The following is a 21652-nucleotide window of genomic DNA, read 5'->3' as shown; positions in this document are numbered from 1 at the left end:
TTTTGGAACCTTCTTTCTAAAATTTTTGCCCATTATTTCATCTAAAAATACCAGACTGTTGAAATCTTGCATCTCTTTAATATCTTTTCCCACTTCCTGAGATTCAAATGCCTAAATTCTGATTTCATGTAATGACATGAATTCCTCAGAGTAGCTTTATGCATCGTTAGAAATCTCCCTTCATATCCATATCTGCTGCTGGAGGCCCATTCGAGATTCCTAAAAATACTCTGAAAAAGCCTCAAACCACTCTTCTTCAAGATGAATCTAAAGAAAAAAATGAGAAGGAAAAGCAAAGATAGCAAGGTAATTCTTTTTTTATCATACAATGCTATTCAGTACTTTATTCCAATGCATTTTTCAATATCCATGTTATCATGATTATTTCACTATAGTTCTGTTCTTCAATAGAAGTTTTAGTTCATTCATTTCTATCCACATTCTTTGCACAATCATGCACACCATCATGGAAACAAAAGGAAACAAAACACATGCAAACAAACCAAAATATTTTATTTCCGCTATATTTGGTGTTGGCGAGTAAGCATTATGTACAACAGTTTTTCTATCTGCACTGATCATCTAAATGTACTTTTGCCACTTAAAGACTTTATACCTGCATTCTATTGGCCTCTCTACTAGCAAAAACACTTTTCCAATGATTTTACTGCTTCATGCTAGGCAAGGAATATCAAGTTTTTCCTAAATGTGTTCCCTCATGAGAAAAGCTGTTGTTGGACAAGTCTGCCTTGAGCCATAAAAGCCAGAAGCCAGCCAAAAAGCATCACTGGTGGATGCTTTTTTGCAGGTTTGTGACTGCTTCCCCTGAACCGCAGCTACAGCACAAGGTATGTGCAGGAAGATATGTAATGCAGGCATGCACTTTTTGTCATGGGAGACATGCAAGGGCTGCAGGTGGGATGAATGTGGATATAAGAGGAGATGCTCAGATTGGGAGCACTGATTGCTATCCTCTGCATCTTCTGAAGGCAGACGGCAAGCCAGTCTGCTTGTGTCAGCTGAATCAAGACTCTCAGAAATTTGGAGGGAGTCTAGCTGTTGAAGAATCCTATTTGGGAATAAATCCTACTGGACAATCATTGCAAATCCCCTTTACAGCGTTATTGAATATGCTCACTTAGTCCTCCGAGCATTTTCAAATTTGGGTGAATCTTTCTTAAAGCAGTGTCACACTATGAACAGCTGTTGGTGCACAATTCTGCCTTCCTTCAGAACATGTTTCAGTCCTGAATCAGTACACCGCATCCTGGAAGAGACAAACTCCAGCTTCTCTTCATTCTTAAGAAGTTGGCTCTAATCATATATACATTTTTTCTGGTGTTTACCTGGGAAACCAGCTTCTAGGTTCCTCTCCTCTTCATTTGTAAATCGCTGTTATTCCTCAATTTCTTGTTCTGTATCAAATCAAATCAATTAAGTTCTATCACCTGTCTCAAACAGGTCAGATTAATCCTTTTCTGAACATAAACATTGGTGGCTCTTGGCCTTATCGGTCTAAATATGACCTCTGTCATATTAGCCATAGTGTGAACAACAGCACAACATAAGGGTATTAGGTTTCAGGTTTCCTGAATTTAGCCATAATAGCATGGTCTATTTAATTACGCCCCAAGTCTGTGTGACACCCAGTTCTCCTAAGGTTTTTGAAGAGATTCTTCCCTTTGCAAACCCATTGGACATTCTCAACTCAGCATTGAGTGCCGCTGTCTGAAAGTTTCCATACTCAAGGTACACTGGAACCGGCTGGAGGCACGTCCCAGTGAGGCTTCTTTCTTCCAAGCAGAGAGCAGGTACTCCTGCCTCGTGACCGGCGATGGAGTGTGCGTGGAAAGCCGCGCGAACACCGAAATCCACTACCCGCAGCTGTTTTAAATCCCATCCAGCCATAGGATATATTGACTGATCCGCCCGTAATTTCGACGTAGCGGGGTAGGAAACACCGCTTCACCGCTTCAGGCGAAGCCGCAGACTTTCACCCCCGTTCCGCAGCCACAGCTGAGGCAGGCCGCGTGCCCTTAGGCCCAGCGTTCCCGTGGCGGAGCTCGTCCGTGGGCACCTCTCCCCCGGCACCCACGAGCGAGTGGGAAGGGGCCTCCCGGCCGCGGGCGGCGAGGCCTCGGGGCGGGAGCGGCCCCTCACCCGCGCCCCGCCGCGGCGGGGCTGAGGAGAGCCGGGGGGGTGGGCCGAGGGCGCTGGGGATGCGATGCCGCCGAAGGCTCCGCGCGTCCCCCACCCCCGTCCCCTCGCGGTGGGGAGCGGCGCCTCCCTCCCGCGGCGCCCCCCCCGGCAATTTTTAGGGTCGAAGAAGTAAAAAGGCCGCTGTGGGCGCGGAACCCGCCGGGGCTGCCCGGCCGCGTCCCGCCTCCTCGGGCCTGGCCGCGGGGGCGGCGGCGCGCTTATCCCGGGACGGGGCCGCGTCCGCGGGGCCCTTCTGACAGGCCGCCGCCGCCGGCAGGTGAGCGGGGCCGGGGGCCGCCGGCAGCCGCGGGGGTAGCGAGGCGGGGGGGGACGGAGGGCGTCCGTGGCGTCACGCCGGCGGCGGGGAGCCGGGGCGGGAGTGGGAGTGCGTGGGAGGCCCTTTCCCCCGCGGGGGACCGGCGCCGGGCGAGGGGACGGCGGCGTTGCGGTACCCGTGCGCTGGAGCAGCCGTCCTTCCTGAGGGCCCCCTGGCACCAGACACGGAGGAAAAAACCCCGAGTTTTCGCGGCAATGACGTCTGAAAGCGCTGGTGACGTTTCCCGGTGAGGAAAAGGGGGAAATGTAGGTGGCTGGCGCTTGCTGTATCTTGGGTACGACCACTGAGGGCAGAGCCTGCTCTCCGCACCCTGCCCCCTCCTCCAGCTCTCGCCTGCCACATCCCCGGGAGCTGGTTCCTCGTTTCCGCGTGGTGCATCAAACCCGAGTGGGAGCTGAGGCTGTAATTGCTGATCGATTCTGTTTTGGGGGGGATAGACCCTTCAGCTTTGGGGGGATAGACCCTTCAGCTTTGGGGGGGATAGACCCTTCAGCTTTGGGGTGGACGTGCTGGTAATCCATGAAGGTAGGGAAAGCTGTAGAAACACAGCAGCCCACAAGGTGGGAGGATTTATGGAGGCAAATCAAGTGGATAGCAACAGTGTGAGACCAGCGAGAGAGTTATTTTCTGTGGAACTGCCACACAAAATCTGGGAAACGTAAAATTGGAATTTTATTTACGCTGAAAGGCAAGATGCAGAGTTGTAACTGTTAAATTACTCCTCTTGTGAAACAGAGCAGTTGAGCGTGACAGAAGAGAAAGTAGGAGCCTGTGACCAGAAAGCAGGTGTCAAAAAATTCTCTGTGGAAGAGTCTCCAGCTACTTTACACCCATCTTCCCACTGTGCTCTGCTAAACCTACTGCTGAGAAAAAACTGGTGAGCAGCAAGGCCAAGACAATCCATTCTTTAGTCAGGGTTGAAAGCCAACTACAAGGTTTTAATTTTGATGCCATGGGTCTCTTCTGACAGTTTCGTTGTTGCACTTCCGTCCCCCGGGATTATAGTGTTGATAAGATCATCAAGAAATGATGCTTCAGCAAGAGCTTGGGATCTGAGTGACTTGTAGTACAGGAGGCTTCTGTTGGAAGGGGAGCTCCCCTTTAAATAGGGAGACATTAGTTCTGTCTCCCTCTGACAGCACCTGTAATTTTACATTGTAGATACAGCTATTACTCTGGAATTCCATATGCTTTATAGGTGGAGCCCAAACAAACATCTCCCGTGTCAACACAGATGTTGTTCTCTAGAAAAACAATGAAATGACTTAGAACAGTAACGCTTCAAGTCCGTCACTAGGTGAAATGAGAAAAATGTAGACAAAAAAAAATGTTTGTTCACAAAATACTATACCCACTTGTTAACCTTTTATGGGATATTCAGTATTGAAGAACATGGGAGCTGCTCTTGGCTCAGATTTGATAAAAGCAGAACAGAAATTTCTTTCTTAAATTTTGAGACTTGGGGCAAACCAAACCAGTTATGAGTAAACACATTGTGATAACACTCTTGCATTGTCTTCCAGTGCATAATCAAGCCAAGCAGGTCTTTAGTAGTAGCCTTGCAATAGGCACTCAAGTAGTTATGTACTAATTTTCTATATGGTGTTGATAGACAGGATGCTTAAAAATTTTGTTTGTGGTCTCAGCAAGGGGCTGGTGAGAGATAGCCAGTAGAACGTGGCAAAAATAGAAGTTCTGTCCTGTTGTAGTCCTTTGATGTTATACTGGCAGTACAGAGGGATGCATTTACCACGTTGGACTCCCGCATACGGTCCGGGGTTCAGTGATCAGGGTTCATTCTTTCCTTATGAAATGTTGGAGGTAGTGTACAACTGAACTGTGGGAGCAGGAACTGAAAGCTGGTTGAGCACCCAACTTCCAGGAAAAGCTGTGCTGCTGCTAGTTTTTCCTCAATTGATCAGCCATTTATTCTTTCTTCACTCTGGCTTGGATTCAGCTGGAATGATGTTGAATTAGTTTGTATCCCACCCACCCAGCTAGCTGGTGTAAAGTGAACTCACTCCCTGTGTACCAAGCTACTTTCATATGTCCTCAGTTTAAGCTGTACTGTTAATACCTGTTTTGTAGGTTTAAAAAAAAATACTTTTGCACATTTAAGTATTTTAATTTCTTTCTTAAACTTTTTTTTAGTGTCTACATTGAACTTAAAATCAGAAATGAGTAAGTTACTATGTTCATTTATACTGTAGCCTGTGAGCAAACACAGTTAAATGTAGTGGTCTTCCAGCCAGCAAATAATTTTCTGTTACATAAAAATTAAGATGGAGGAAGAGGAATCAGTGGGATGTTACACTGATCAATGTAAACATCCTATTAATATTAGGAGAAAATTCTGAAAATGCTGAATAATGTAGGACATCATAGGCTCAATTCCCATCTGATGGATACTTTTTTGTCATGTCAGTTGATGACCTCTTTCATTTCATATGTGCTCTATTTTACGGAGCTTTTTTTTTTTAATCAAAATGTCAAGTGGCATTGGTAATATACTTTCATAAATCCTGTTGGCCAACTTAAGTTTGGCCTGTTCCCAAGAGTGGTTTTGCTTGTGCCAGCATTTTCACAGTCCTCCTGTTAGCAGGGAGCCAGCTGATCCTTTTGGGAGACCAGGCTGGTGGTGAGAACATACGGTGAGGAGCTGGTGGAAGGGTCAGTTCCAAGTAGCAGCTCACGTGTGGTTTGAAGTGACTCTGACAAGCTCCTAGTAAAACTGTATGTACATGACACCTGCTCAAGCTATTAAACCTCTAATTTCCTCAAAGAACGGAGGTGCATTTGTTTACAAGGTCTGTTTCCCACAAAATTATAATGAGTGGCATGTTATCTTCGTCACATGCCAGCTTTTCAGTAATCTTGCCAGTGATTTATCTGGCTGCTGAGTCTGCAGTTACTTGTGTTTGGGGACTTTGGAATAATCTTAAATCTCTTTCAGTCCTTTGGATTTTCCCTAGTCTTCCAAGAGTTACTAAAAATGAGTATCAGGAGGCCAGAGGGCATTTCAGGTGGTTTTTAAAAGAATGGTAGGTACAAAAAGATACCTGGACTTGTTAATGTTAAAATGTTGGTACATTACATGATCTCTTGGTCACCAGGTTCCTGTCAGCAATCAATATATCCAAATTAATCCCCGTATCATATAGGGGTTATTATTGGTACATTTACTATGGGTATGGGCATTTTATCTGCAATTTTAAGCCAGTTTGGCTACTGGCTATAGTAGTCTGTGTTCCCAGTCTGAAGCCCCCATAATTATGCAAAATCCACTTGCTTCTTTCATCCTATGTTGCAGGCTGAACGAGTTATTCCAAGTACTGCTCAGTATTTCTGATTGAGTGGCCTGAGGGAAGCCCTTAACATGGCCTTGTCCTGGGCTCTGTCAGCACAGCATCCTTCGCAGGCATTGAGAATTTGTAGTCCTTGCTCTTAATCAGCAACTTTAAACAATTAATAACTTCTTTACTACAGAGTAGCACTACACCATCAGCTTTATCCTTCTTAAACACCTTCTAAGCAGAGATTTTAATATCTGAATCATGCAGACTATTCCTTTTATTTCTTTCATGTTATCAATAAAATCTCTTTTCAGTGACAATTTCCAGATCTTCCTGTATCTTAGTCAGGCACCAGTCATCAGGATATAAACATTTCTATATTAATTCTCGAGACATTCTTTATCACGTTGGTTTTGTTTGTTTGTGCCATGCTGAGCATCATTTAATACAGTGCTTGCTTCCTTTGAGCTCCTAGTTTACTATCCTTCCAGCTTGTGCTCTACCTATGAAACTGTCTTTATCTAAACCCATGAGTTTTTGGACTTTTACCCTTCCAGTTCTCTCCCCCATCCCACTGCGGGGGGGGGGGAGTGAGCGAGCAGCTGTGTGGTGCTCAGCTGCCTACTGGGGTTAAACCACGACAGTCCTTTTTGGTGCCCAACGTGGAGTTTGAAGAGTTTGAGATAAGGACAGATTCAACTGGAGTGTGTGAGACCAAATTTATAGCTATTACAGCTACTCATCGTCAGGGCTTGCCATGGGGCCTGCTTGCCTTACTGCATATTGCTGTCTAGTGCATGATTGTGGCTGCTTTTTGCTGTAGCTGTTTGCTGTACTCCTTGTCATCCATAATTCTGAACAGAGCTGTGCTTTACACCAGTCCACCCCTATATTCTACCCAGGGCTTCAAAGAAGAAAAACGTGGAGTGAGTAGTGTATAACAGGTTGTGGTGGGTTGACCCTGGCTGGGTGCCAGGTGGCCACCAAAGCCGCTCTATTACTCCCCCTCCTCAGCTGGACAGGGGAAAGAAAATATAACAAAAGGCTCGTGGGTCAAGATAAGGACAGTTTAATAAAGTGAAAGCAAAGGTTGTGTGTGAAAGCAAAGAAAAACAAATGATGTTATTTTCCACTTCCCATCAGCAGGTGATGTCTGGCCACTTCCCAGGAAGCAGGGCTTCAGTACATATAGTGGTTGCTCCAGAAGAAAAAAAAAATGCCCCCCCCCTTCCGTCTCCCTTTACTTAGCTTTTATATCTGAGCTGACGTCATATGGTATGGAATATGTTTGATTAGTTTAGGTCAGCTATCCTGGTTATGTCCCCTCCCAAGATCTTGCCCAGCCCCAGCCTGCCATGGGGGGGGGGTGGCAAAAATGTTGGAGAGCCAGCCTTGATGCTGTGCCAGCGCTGCTCAGCAGTAGCCAAAACACTGGTGTGTTATCAACACCTTTCTAGCTACCAATGCAGAGAACACAGCACTACGGGGGCTGCTATGGGGAGAATTAACTCCATCTCAGCCAGACCTGATACACAGGTTTGCTCATATAAGTAAGCAGCTGAAGACATAAAGTCAGAAAAGTCTGGACTTGCTATACTTTATGATCTTGGAACTGACTGTGGCAATTATGATTTGTTTCTTGTAGGAACTTGTTCTGGTATTGGAGCAGAAAAATTTACGTGTTAAACAAGCAGTAACCTGATTGAAGCAAATAAAATCTGTATTCAGTTAGGGATTACTGAACCTGATTGCACTGTTTAAATCTCTGGCTAAGCTCTAGAATCTTAAAATCAGCCAGCGATGCTGGAGTGCTCTTGCGTTCCAGAGAAACCCCTACCTGCTGCCAGGCCAGCAGGGTCAGCTGTAGGAACAGACTTAACCAGGGAGCTGCATGTGGCAAACGTATCGCCAGAGCCACGGAGCCCACTTGGCCTTTGCCGGGGCTTGTTGGCACAGCTATGTGGATGAGGGGCAAAGAGCTGCTCTTCTCAGTGCTATCAGCACTCCCAAACGCTGTCCCAGGCACCTCCAGGCCTCGGGAAGGAGCCACGGCTGCCCAGGTTTTGCTTGCCGGCTCTTCAGCTGCTCACTCTGCTGTTTGTTCCTCTCGCTGCTGGCTGCTGCCAAACTGAGAGGGACCAGAAGCCCAGGCTGGACTGTCTGCAGAGGACTAAGAGAGCCTGGACCGCTGGTAGCAGTCTTCTTGGCTAATGCTGCTGAAAATACTTATCACTTACCCTCTTTTGAGCTTCTAAAAAGCCATGCTGATACAGAGAAATCATCTGATCAGCCATGTTGCATGGATCCTGAGGCTTCCGTAGACTCCAGCCCTTGTCCTTTTAGCCCCTATTATCCAGCTGTATAAAAAAACCCCATAAATACATAGGATAATCTCATCACCCTTTACAGTCAGTAGTGGATGGCAATTGCCAGCAGCTATCTTAGCATGACAGAGACAGACAAAATGTTTGACTCTGTGCTATACCAAAATAGGCATCAGGTTTATCTACAGAAAACTTTTTTCCTAAATTGAGAATATTCCATGATTAGAGAAATCAGAGCTGTTTTGTTTTGTTGTTTTTTTTTTCTCTCCTCCATGCAGTACGTGATAGGTAGAAAGGAATCCTGCGCTTCAGCACAGATACTGATGACCGACCTAAGCTGCCTTGCCTATCTACTGGAAGAATGGACTGTTGTGGAGTACCTGAAGAAACACCTTTTTCATGTGGTCATCGTCTCACTGACAATAAGTGCAATATTAGGGTTTTTTATAGTTCCTTTAACAATCCTCTTTTTCATTTACCTTACTAATATTTTGCTTTTAATATATCAGAAGAACGGTGAGGTAAAAGCAGATCCCTTGAGTGATGTTTGGGATAGTGCAAGGAAAACGATAGCAAGCTTTTGGGATATATATGCAAGAATATGGCATGGTAAGTATGACATGACTTGTCTGAAGCTTTGAATTACAATAAATAGTAAATACACATAAGTTTTAGTTGTTTTTTTTTTAATTTCTTCCAAATGGATGCAAAGAAATTACGTTTATTATACTTTGTATGGCACCTAACCCAAAAGTTTCTGCCTCAAACACTGATTGCAATACAGAATAAGCAGAATGAAAGGGAGAAATTAGTTTATATAGGGTAAATTTCTCAAGTGGATAGGCAGCCACATGCTAGGCTCTTGTTCTTCCCACAGATGTAGTTTAAGGCTATCAGCAAGACTTAACTTTGCTGCCCTAAGGATGAAGAATAACAGGTTGTTATCTATGTTGCTATCCTTCCTCATAGCGTTTTCCCCTTAATCTTTGAACATCCTGCAGTATAAAACTGTCTCTACCTTTTCCTAGGACTCTGCCTGCTCCATCCCCATCCTTCCCCCCGAACGGCTCATGATAAGAGCTGTAGCAGGGATGGTGATGAAGGCAGGCAAGGTGGAACAGAGCTCTTAGTTGGTAGAAGCTGTGGCTTTCTCAAGCCTTTTTATACACTAGCCTCCTAGTCTGGCTCCACCTAAAACCTAAATCAAACGTAGAAAGAGTCAGGAGAGAGATTTACAGAAGTCCGTGTCTGTGAGGAAATTCCCTTCCACTGTGAAGTGAATACATTTAACTCTTGTGGAGAGAACCTCTCTTTGGGATTCTTACAGATTCTGGTTTGGACTTAAACATCTCAACCAGAGAAGCTTTTTATTGTGTAAAATCCCAAGCTTTTCATTCTGTCTGACACAGAATGGAGATTCATGCTTCCGTATTTCAGGAAAGCATCCTGACTGCTTGTTTGCCTCTCATTCTGCTGATGAAGCGGTTTCACACCAGTCAGTATAGTAATTTTTTTTTTTAATTATTGTGCTTTGGACTGGGAAAAGTTCCTAATGGGAAATAATTAATTTAGTCCCCTCACTGGGGAATATGTCAGGTTCAGGTCTCGTCTAGTGATTAAACTGACCAACAAATTAGTCCACTGATAACCTGTGGTGTTTGAGGGGCTTTCTCTTTGCTATTGACCAAACGTTCCATCCAGAACTTAATTCTTTTAAAAGCTACCACAGAGGCTTTCAGAACTTTCTGAAAGTCATTTAACAAAGGATAGTAAACAGTTTTCTTTAAATTGCCAGATGATTTACAGCTATCATAGTCAGTGTATTGCTTTCCATCCTAAACAGGTTATGAGCTTCATGGTGTGGAAAACCTACCAGAAGGACCAGGCATTCTTGTGTATTACCATGGAGCTATTCCTATAGACTACCTTTACTTTTTGTCTAGGCTCTTTCTCTGGAAGAAAAGACTTTGTCTGTCAGTAGCTGATCATTTTGTCTTTCGTTTACCAGGTAAGAACATGTTCTCTTGTATTTCAGCACCCTGGATTCACTCAACCTGTTGCTGGTTTTGGTGAAATTTACATTTATTAGACTTTCAAGACAGCTTTTAAACTAAAAGACTGCTTTTAGACTTTTAAACTAAAAGCTGGTAGATGCAGAAGGGCAAACAGGGTAGAATATCCTGTCTTTCAAGTGGAAGGTCATAAAAATACTAGTAGACCCTCCAAAGCCAACAAATAGACATCATCTAATCCCTTTGGGATGAAAAGTCATGCCTCAGTAGAAAGTGTAGGATAGGACTATATTATTGACCTAGTGCTGGCTGGTCAGCAATGGGCTACGTGTGCAGAAGAGCCCAGTAAATGGTAGGACATGAATTATTACCTACTTGCTCTCTACACTGGGTAGCTGTTGCAGTGGGGTGTGACATCAAATCTATCTTTTGATCAAAGCCTGGAGCAGGACACAAAACTTCTTTGAAGATTTTACTGTTGAAGAGAGCTCTGTAATACTGACTGCCACAATACATTCAACACATGGTAGACTGAGAAAGAAATAAGTAATTCTGTTGTGAAAAGGAGAAGATACAGAAAAGCAAACCTCATTTATTTTTAGAAAAACAAGGCATAAAGAAGGAACACCCAGAAGGAATAGCAGGGAGATTATTTAAAGGCACCTTTATACCACTTATATTAAAAATTATTATAATAATAAAGAGTAAAGGAAGCTATTTAAAAAGTAGAAGGACATTTTTCAGAAAAGGAAGTTGTGTCCAAACACTGAAAACGAAGAGCATAAACTCAAGCAAGTTTGATGCAAGAACATACTAAGGCACCCCTAGAAAGATGATGATGAAGAATTTGCTAAAGGCGTACTTAGTAAATACCGTGTAGTATTAAACACTTCAGAAGCATGAAGCCATCAAGAGATGATTGGCTTTTAAGAGGACCCCTAAAGGAAGATAAAGCTTAGAATGTTACAAAGGAGACTTCTTTTTTTAAGGGATAAGTGAGACGGTACTGTTTCAAATTGAAGTGTCCATAGCACAGATTTTTATTACAAATGTATAGTAAACTATTGTCAGGACCAAGCAACACTCTCAGCTGTGCAACTTCCAGACTACTGATGTGTACATAACATATTGCTTGAATTATGTTCATGCTAGAGGAACAGAAGGTGGCAAATACGGTGTCAACCTATAAAAAGGCTACCAAAAAGGCATCTAGTAAAAAAGACCACAAATAATGGAGATTAGGCCTCCCCACTTGCTGCATTAGTAGAAAATGTGGCTAAAGGTAATAGACTGAGTGAAACTTCTCCCTAACCTTCTCTTGCTCCATCATACCTGCTTTTTGCAGACAAATGTTGTACTTCACAGATTGGTTCTTTAAAGAATGCTCATGAGCATATGCTGAACCTCAGTCTGTTGGATTAATTACAGTTATGGGAGAAGTCTTCTTGTGAATGAATAACTGGCTAAAAGGTAGGAAATAAAGGGTAGAAATAAATAGCTCATTTTCACAAAGAAGCAGAATTCACCAGGTATACAGATGAAGATCAGTGCTGGCACCTATATTGTTCAAAATAATCATAATCTAGATCAGTAGTGAGGTGACAAAGCTTTACACTGTTCATTTTTTTTTCAAGGCAGTAAAAGCCCACACAGGGAGTACGGTTATCTACCAATACTGAATCACTGGCTGATTAAATGGCAGATGAAACTCAGTATTAGTTATAATGCAGTCCACAAGGAAAGAAAAACAAGTCTAAACACATAAACATGTAATTAGGCTTTAAATTTTCTACATGACTTTAGGAATATGTCAGCTTAAGTCTCAGCAATTGCCAAAAGGCAAACAGAATTATAGGTTTATCATGAAAAAGAAGAAACAGAAAATACCATTATGTGCTCAAAATGCATATTGTGCCCACATCTTGAGTACTGCATGGAATTCTGGTCTCGCCATCTCTGGTCTCTCCATCTCAGAAAAGCCTCAAAGTAATAAAGATACAAAAAAGGACAAGGATGATCAGAGGTCTGGCATGGCTTCCTTTGAAGAGCTAGTACATAGGACAGAAGTCTTGCATGACTGAAGGATATAAAATTCTGTGTGACCTGGAAAAGGGGAAGAAGTGATAGTATGTTCATGTGATACATCATAATTCTTAACAGGCAAGTTTTAAAGCCAAACAAAGGAAGTACCTATTCACTTAATAAGGATATGGCATTCCTGGCTGCAGGATAAAACAGGAATACATATGAGTTCACAAAGGGATTAAACATAGTCAACATCTGTCTTTGACAGAAAGATCTATCAAACATGATACCTTGAGTAAGTTTAAATACAATTCAATTATTACAAGATGTAGCACTGTGTTTTCCACTGTCTTCCAAAGTTTCCGTTGCAGACCTTTGTCAAAGTTGCAGTGCTAGCCACCAGGTCCTGGCAGGCCATAGTTGTTGTTTACATTTATTAATATAAACAATTTCTTTTCAAACCATGCTGTTGGAACAGTGAATTTGAAGATTGGGGAAACTCTTGTCTGCTGAAGCTCTCTATGGGAGTTCCAAACTGATTGATTTAAAATGTGAAGATGATGGAAGAAAACATAGAATGCTTCTATGGTTCTCAGTCTGGCCTTTGGAGAAATCCTGGTTATGGAAACAAAGGAAGGAGATTCATCGAACTGTTCATGCAGTGCTGAAGCTGCCCTGCTAACTTCTGCCATTCATGCATCTTAAGAGTTGTACAGCAGTCCAACTTGATCCATGTAGTTTGCAATTTAACAACAAAATACTCAGTTTAACAACTCAAAACCTCAACATTTAAAATGTTGCTTGTCACATATTTATTTTTGTAGTAATCTTCATTGTACCGAAAATTTGTATCTTTTTTCTGTATTAAAATATTTAAGAAGGAGGAGGGAGGAATAGATGTTTATTTTCAGATTTCTAGCTATGATGCACAAGTTCTGGTTGCATGGCTGGTGTTTTGATAATTATGGAAAATAGCATGTGGAGGCATTAGTTTATTGAGATGCCCCTGATAAGCTCCTTCATCTTCATAACATTTGGGCAAAACCACTGTCACGTATTTGTCATTTTGCCAATAGTTACTCTGTAGGTGTTTTACTTCCTTTGTACAAATTTGCCTTAGTCTAAATATATAGCTATTAGATTTTCATTTAGCTGTAATCTTGTTCCTACCTGCAAGCAGTATTTGTGATATATTGTTATAATAGTATGTATTTGCTACTTATTTATTGCAGGACTTAAATTATTATTGGAAGTGACGGGTATTATGCTAGGTACAAGGGAGGAGTGTCTCATTGCACTGAAGAATGGACACTTGGTATCCATCTCACCAGGTGGAGTTAGAGAAGCACTATTCAGTGATGAAAGTTATCGACTCATGTGGGGAAATCGAAAAGGCTTTGCTCAGGTTGCTCTAGATGCAAAAGTGGTGAGTATTACATGTTACCAATCCTACTTTATGCTTATTGTATACATGCTTCAATATAAAATGCAGCTTAGGAGTGTTTGTTGGAAAATCTTATACACAGAAGAAAAGGTTTGGGAGTAGAGATTTCTTCTCCATTTCCCACTACTTTCCTCAAGCACATTAATCTGTAGGGAGCAAGGGTTTTATGGAACTGTATAGCTTTTTCTTGACTGTTGCAAGGCATCCATCTCTGAAGTTCCAGTTCCATCATGCAGGCATCCAATTTCTTGTCTTGACTGTATTTCAGGAATCTTCAGTGGTCCATCTCCATATTTCTGTAAGATTTCATTCTTTTTTCTCATCCTACTAGACTTGCATCTTTATCTTGCTTCTACATACCCAGTCATTTTCTTATGGGTCTTTAATGTATTATCCTTATCTTTCTTTCTTCTCATTTATTCTGGGAGGGTCCAGGGTTTTGTTCTCACCCTTACCTTTCTTCATGTTTGTGAAAGATTGCATCAACTAACCCAAGGTGTGTCTTCATCAGTGTCTGAGCTTGAACCATGTGTGTACCTCTGAAGCAGTATTTCCATCTCCCTCACTTACCATGCTTTCATTCTTATCATGGAACGTGTTAGAATACCTGAGCTGCATTCCATTTGGCTGAAACTAAACCATAAATGGGACCTAATACTCTCCAGTTGCAAACGGGCATTCAGTCAGTGGTACCAGATGAGAATCAGTTCTACATAAAAACATAACACTGTTCAGTGTTGATGTCAGATCCTTAGCATCCTCTAGAGATGTGCTTCTATTGGTTTGCACTGCACTAACGTACACATGGCCACGGTTTCAGTTATATTTTCCATATGGATGATGATCTACAAATACAAACTTCTACCACTGGCTCTGACTTCTTCCATCTAACTCCACATGTGAGACTGTTTCTCTGGTATGGTCTCCGGGAAATAATTTTATTTGGGATGGCATACAGCTGAAAGAGCAGCAACCCTGTCTTTTTCCTAACTGTCACTTCTCATCATGATCACCACTAGAGATGAGTTTTTTGTCTTAATTTAGACTTAGCATACCTAGCACTTTTTGTGTCCGACAATACTGGTAAACATCCAGTCTTCACCTGTTCTGCCATGAGCTTTCTGCTGCTTTCTCATTAATGGCACAACCATAATTTCTCTTTACATTCTTCTTAATATCTCATCAATTGCAGTGCTCTTCTTTGGCCTTCCACATAAACGTCATCCTTTTCTGTCTATATAGGAGAATCTGTACAGGGAGTTGAGTTCTTCCCATGAAACTTGAATTTCTTACCACACCTTTCAGGTTTTTTGTGCAGTTGCATCTCTTTCTTGCCCCATCCAATTTGTTGCTTCTTAGATTTTGCTTTGATCTCTTGTGCTATAGCTCCTACTGCAAAGTATCTAGGGTTGCAAAATGCATGCTTTGTGTTAATGTTTCTTCATAACTTTATGTCTGAAATCTTGTAGGGAGATAACTAAACACTAGAATAAATTCAGGGGCATTTACCCAATGGATAAAGTAATTTTAGGCTGGGAGTCCTATTTCTACCTCTTTTTTGTCTTGTTATGTGGCCTTTTAAAAGTAATGTTTTGTGTGCTTCTGTTTCCTCTCCTGTCATTTTCTCAAAAGTGTGGGCTGCTAAATGTTAGTTACGATACTTCATATATTGTGTGGGCCTGTACACCACCACTACTAGGAAAATAACAGAATGTGAATAGGATAAACCCAGTCAAATTCATATGGGCATTCTGAATTCCCTTATATTCTTTCCTCTTACATATTAATTTAATAATATACTCAAACAGTCAGAAAGAGGTGTCACAACTTGAGTGATTTCTAATCATTTTGCTTTCATATCTGTCTTCCAAGCTACTTCAAACATTTGAACAATCTTTTCCCAGATGTTTTCACTCCATGGAACCTTATAATGTAATTTTAGAATGTAATAAGTTTTTTTTTAATAAAAATTGAATAAAAAACTCTGAGTGCCCTTAATATAGGACGTCACCCTGATCAAAACACATCACAAAAATCCTTGCTAGTAATCCTCTTAATCCTTCCAGTCTTCCATAATTTAGAAGCACATGGAAATAGCTGAATAGTAGTATCTAAAATTGCTAACATTTTCTGTTGACAGGTTTTGTGATTTTTTTTATTTAATGAATTGAGTATTCATTGAGGATAAGGTTCTTGCAGTGTGAAAGGTTCTTGTGGTCATTTGTACAACATGTTTGGTAAAACAGACACTACGTAGGATTATCTGTTACCTCAAGGACAGAGAGAGTATTTTCTCCTTTTGACACCTACTAGCCTCAGCTCACCTTTACAGTGCTGCTGGCTCTTTTATCACTTATTATTGCACTCATTCAGTTTTGGGGTTTTTTTATGATCAGGAAGTCTGACCAGATCCCAGTATGGTGGGCACCACTGTAATTAGCTTGCAGGCTCCACTGAATTTTGGGCATCTTTCATATTTCTCTGGAAATCTGTGGTCACATACACCTTAGATAACTAAACACTTAAAAAACCCCTAGTGCTGTGCATTTAACAGTAGGGGGGGGCAATATTAACCTTATATACCATTTCTTCTATAAAGTTAGGCCCATAGTAGTAACTGGATTCCATCTTTTGACAAATTTGGAGTTTGTTTGTTTGTTCTTGCTGCATGCTTTTCAATACTGGCCAAACCAGTCTTGTAGGCTGACTGAAGACTAGGGATAGACTCATCTAAACTATCAGAACTTGCTCTATAGTGTAGCAATTATATATGTTTTGCTAATATGTATTTGGATCCTGGATGAAGGCAAGATAGGACTGTAAGTGTCTTTTTGAATTTATTCTACCTACAGTGTAGCCATCAATCAAAGAACCACACTCACTTTACAGTATTCAAAATGACTACATGGTGGTTCATAACCAGCCGCAGATGACTTGAGTGGGGATTTCAAGACAAAACCAACTTTATATATGAATAGACATTCCCATTCTTCTTATAATGTTACAGAAGTTCAACAGTTCTTCCACTGAAAAAGTTGAAGAAAAGCAAACAAGGAACGTAGTTTTAGCCTCAGTCCTTGCCTATAGTTTTCCACATTCAGTTTCCACTTCATCTTATAAAACTACTGTGCTTACTTGGGGTCAGAGAAGGAGAGTGTTCCTATTTAATGTTATGACTCAATGAACTTCTGGGACATATATTTGTCTCAGTCAAATTTATCTATACCAGGGGCCTGAGCTTCAGAAACACTCTCTGCCTATGTCTGGAGTTTGACAAGCTAATGGGAAGGAATCATTGTTTCTGAAGATCCCTGCATATTATCTGTGCCAAAAAATGGGTTCAAGTCTAGTTAGGTAAAAGATCAACAGGGACTATGGTTTATAAAAATCTTCTGTATGTGCAAGGGGTTTGGACTACATGATGTCCAGAGGTCCCTTTCAACCTCAACTATCCTGTGTGATTCTGTGATTTTCAAGCTGGCTGGGTGTGATCCAGCTCAATTCCAGCATAGCAGATCTAAATCTGTGGGTTACTGCAGATCTGATTGTGCTGCTTTACAGGTGCAAGCTTTTATGTGTGTACCCGATTTTATCAGCTTAGGGACTGAATGCTGCTACCCACTCTGTACTTCATTGGCGGATCGTTGTATGCAAGTGACTTTCGTAGTTGCCAGATTTCTTTATAGCCTAAGATATGTTTCTCTTGCACTGTTCCTAAAATTTAAAGTGTTGTGTCTGTGTGATAGGTAGGTTTCAAACATTTTAAATGTTAGACATACAGTATTCAATCAATAGCCGAAGCTAAGTGTGATATTTTTAGTGTCCAGTAGTTATATGCTTTTAAAAGACATTATTGATTATTTTTAAGGGTATATTTCTAATAATTTCCCATAATTTCTCATTCTGAAGGGGTTACTAATACAACTTTATGTATGTTTGATATTTTTGTTATGTGTCAGGAGTTTTTTCCTTTAAACGGTTTCCATCACTTTGAGTTCTTTGTTAGGCTCTAGTTAGGTCTTTTTCTTGCTTGTTTTTTTCTCATCCTATGGTTTCTGTTCTCTGATAATAATTCTTAACAGCATAAAGGTGTTTTTTCATTACCTTCTGGACAAGTAATTGCAACAACATGCTCAAAATACAGATTCAAAAAAATGAAAAGGGACAATAGAGGGGAAAAAAAGTCATTGTACGTATGGATACAATCACTGTTAAGTTTGTCTACAAACTATGAAATCTTACCTCAGGCTGTAAGATATGACTGTTCCAAGTTCAGGTGTGTCAAGTGTTTGTCTTTTTAGTCTCAATAATGAAGTGAACTTGTTCTGTAACTGCCTAAGGATCTGCCCTCCAGAAGGCATGTAATCCAGGTCAATGAGGACATACAATTGCCTTATCTGTCCAAGGGATCTGCAGAAGTTTTTTTCCAGTGGGGTATTATCCAAACATTACTGCTTCAGTGAGACCTTACTTTGAGAAGCAAATGAGATGAGCCAAACATGAATGTCTGCTTGCTTTCTGCAAGACTTCACGAAGGGAATACTTTCCTATTCACCACACATGATGTAAGCTTTAGACAGAGAAACTGCAAAACTTCATTTTATGTTTCAGTCAGTGATACTGCAATAAATATATAACATACAAGTTATTTTTTTTAGAATCTCAGTTAACTTTTATAATGTACATTCAAAATGAAAGGTATAAACCTCTAATACAATGTCAGTCATTTTCCTTACAGGTGGTGACTTTAAAACAGCAATGTTTGTGGGAGCTGAGAAATAGAATTTTATTTCTATTCTGGAGTTTATTTTTTATAACAAGATTCCTTGTTTGCTATGTAACTGACTGATAATCATCTTCTGTATTCAAGTGATTTTCTTAGCTGCATTAACAGGCACTAAAACATAAATTCAAACCTGGTATAACATTTCTACCTTTCTGTTTTTTTGTGATTCCTTAGCCCATAATTCCAATGTATACTCAAAATGTCCGGGAAGGATATAGGATGTTTAAAGAAAGAAGTAAGAACTTTAAAATATATTTTAAGTATTTGGAATGTTTTCTCCACTTTTCTCTCAGATTTCTCTCACTTTCCTCTTAGATTTTGCTTTTCAGACCTGCTTACTTTGGATTCTCTAACACGCTTGTTGTGGGTCAGAGGTATCTCAAATATGGAAATAGCTTGTGTATAACTGGCTTGTACTTTGTGATTTGGTTCTTTAATGCAGTCTTATTTGAGTGATCTATGAAGTCTATCGAGCTTTGTTTTGGTGGACAGTTACCTAAATCCTGTAATTTCTTCTTGACTGTCAGATAAAGCATGCATTTTTAAGAAGTCTTCCATATTAATCAGATTTCAAGTTTGGATTGTGTTTTCTTGACTATAATCTCACTTTTTCCTCCGTTAAACTCTTTCAGGGTTTTTTAGACAGTTGTATGAAAGTACTCGATTGCCGTTTACTCCTCCGTACGGAGGACTTCCAGTTAAATTTCGCACATACATTGGGGAGCCAATTCCTTATGATCCCAATATAACTACAGAGGAATTAGTTGAAAAGGTAAGTTAGGTCTCCTTGCAATACTGAACTACGTACTTTGCCATCTATTATATGCACTTGAAACTAAATTTTTGTATGCTTGAATAAAGACAAATACCCTTTTACTAGCTTGTTAAAGCAATGGGCAGTTGAGCTCCAGGTTTAATGTATGGATACCTACTAGTAAGTATTGACATAGTAATAGTTGATTGGGATGCGCTCATCCTTTCAGAATGTGTGAGCTCTGTCTTCTTGGCATGCTAACTTTGTTTCTCCCATGCCTCTGATAACTTTAATAACTGAAATTATGTATACTAATGTTTTGAGTTCAGTTTTCAGCAGCTAGAAAAATAAATTTCATGTATAACAAATACCTTTGAGAATCTTCTCCAAATAACATAGGGCTCTAGAAACAAAGTTTCACAAGAGCTTCAGTCTCAGTGTCAAAAGGAAAATGTTAAAAAAATAATTTGCATTCAAAATATAAAAATATTTTGAGTACCTACAGCTTGGTGAAATCAGTGGTGCCCAGGAGGATAAAAATGTTTATAGACCCAGGGTTTAGATGTTTTTCAAAATACTAATCTATACAGAAAACACACTTTTAAAAATTTTTCATAGAAGATGAAAGGAGGGCTTTATGCAAAAAAAATCTGCTATGGCCTAGGAATACACAGATCAAAACACTTGTTAGGAATCACTGATGAAAAAACCCCTTGCTGCCCCCCAAAAAGATGGAAGAAGGCTAGCTTTTATTTCTTTTATTTTTTTCCTTTTTTTTAAGGATCTACTGCAGATTGTTCTGGGCTTCACAGCAGTGAAACCAGAAAGACAGGTTTGGTCTGTTACAAGGGAACTGCCCCAGCAAGCTGTGGAGTTTGGTCTTAGGTTTAGGAGGCTGGAAGCAGTATTAGTGCTAAGACTGCCCTTACGGTTATCCATATTCTTGTATTTTGGGGGAACAGTATTTTGTGTACCTGCAAAACCAAAACTGAAATTTTCCATGACGTTGATTTGCTTTACTAAGTCAAGCCTTTGATCACCCACTTCAGTGGGAGTACGATTAGGTCTTCTGTGGCTCATATTAGTTAAAAAAACCCAACAACTTAAATGGAGTTTGAGATGAGCAGTGGGCTGGCTGACCTCTATCTGATCCTTCCCTGGAAAGGAGTCAGGACATGAATCTTTCAGGAAAGGTTTGGCTACTGTTTTCTTATATTCCCAGTGACATTCTACCATCACTCTGGGGTAAATCACCGGAGTACGTACCTACTCTTTTTCAAGTTTAAATACATGAGGAAAAACTAAGGGAGATTATTTCTTATCCCTAGTAGAAATACAGAATTTTTTATGCATTCTCTTCACAAATTTGCATTTGAATCTCATGTAGAGTAAAAATGAACAGAACTTAGATATGAATTCTCTTATTATGTGCATGCTGTATATGATACAATTACGGAAGAACTCATGTTGGGAAGGGTAGACGGAGGTCCCTACTCCAAATTCCTGGTCCCAGCAAGGTCAGCTGCGAGATCACATGGGGTTAGTCAGTCTTTATGCAGTGCTTTTGATGAAAACCTTCAGGGACAGAGATTGCACAGGCTTAATGTTTGCATGTGTTAAGGCTACATTGACTTAGTAATGCTCAGGCTTGATAAATCTCAATAATTTGAGCCTATCCAAACTGCAATCAATGTTTTTATTCCTTTCCTTTCCAAGGAAAGTGTCAATAGGACAACTAGCTAATATAAAAGACAACTTTCTTCTTAAAGCAGATCTTCTGTGTGAATTTCCCAATACCTCTTGAACCTCTGAGAAGAAGTCAGTGATTATACTGTTCTTCCTTGCATAAGCAGGTCTGTAAAGGCAATTTTCTCTTCTCTTTTCAGACAAAGACTGCCATCCAGACTCTCATAAGCAAGCATCAAACAATCCCAGGCAGCATATGGAAGGCTTTACTGGAGCGATTTGATAAACGTTGTAAAAGTGATTAGAATGTTTATGTTTATTTCATTGTTTTTACAGCATACAGTAAAAATCAATGTCCTACGGCACTGATGACTAATAATTGGTGTTCAACCAGTTTAATTTACAAGTTTCTACAGATTCGACAGAAGACAACAATCAACCTCTTGAAGGTTCCCCTGTGTCTTTGAGGATATTCTGAAGTCAGAAAGACTGAAGAAGAAAACTTACGTATAATAGCAATGCAATAGCTAAATTCCCCCAAAGGAAATCATGTAGCCAGGATTTGCCTTGTTCCCCAAACAAGTATGTACATACATCTGAGAGCCTCAGAAGTTTTGTCTGGATTTGTGGTTTTATGTTTCGAGCGGTTCACGGTCCAGTCTCAGAGCATAACCTCAGAGTCGTTGTTGTCCCACCAGAGTCCACCCCTTGGTGGGCACCTTCTCTGTTGGATGCCACAAAAGACAGTGTCAGAAGAGAAGCTGTCTTCCTTTAGCTAATGATCTACTGTTT

At 40.7% G+C, this 21652-nt stretch overlaps 1 protein-coding gene across 4 annotated transcripts; it reads left to right on the top strand.

Annotated features, from left to right (window-relative positions):
- The first annotated feature begins 2238 nt into the window (after positions 1-2238).
- LOC142029475 (DGAT1/2-independent enzyme synthesizing storage lipids-like) lies at positions 2239-21225 on the top strand. Of its 4 annotated transcripts, none has more exons than XM_075024328.1 (8): positions 2239-2476; positions 3272-3413; positions 8432-8762; positions 9997-10161; positions 13423-13616; positions 18595-18655; positions 19053-19192; positions 21061-21225. In XM_075024328.1, exons 3-8 carry the CDS (start codon positions 8477-8479, stop codon positions 21163-21165), a joined length of 951 nt encoding a protein of 316 aa, XP_074880429.1. In that variant the 5' UTR covers positions 2239-2476; positions 3272-3413; positions 8432-8476; the 3' UTR covers positions 21166-21225. The 4 variants fall into 4 exon arrangements, with proteins under 4 accessions (XP_074880429.1, XP_074880428.1, XP_074880431.1 ...); XM_075024329.1 differs by lacking the exon at positions 2239-2476 and adding an exon at positions 4688-4717 and having other exon boundaries at positions 3318-3413; XM_075024327.1 differs by lacking the exon at positions 3272-3413.
- The last annotated feature ends 427 nt before the right edge of the window (positions 21226-21652 follow it).

Source organism: Buteo buteo, chromosome 3 (genome assembly GCF_964188355.1).
Source record: "Buteo buteo chromosome 3, bButBut1.hap1.1, whole genome shotgun sequence".
Classification (NCBI taxonomy): domain Eukaryota; kingdom Metazoa; phylum Chordata; class Aves; order Accipitriformes; family Accipitridae; genus Buteo; species Buteo buteo.
The sequence above is the reverse complement of the archived record's forward strand: the minus strand, read 5'-3'. Positions and strand labels throughout refer to the sequence as shown.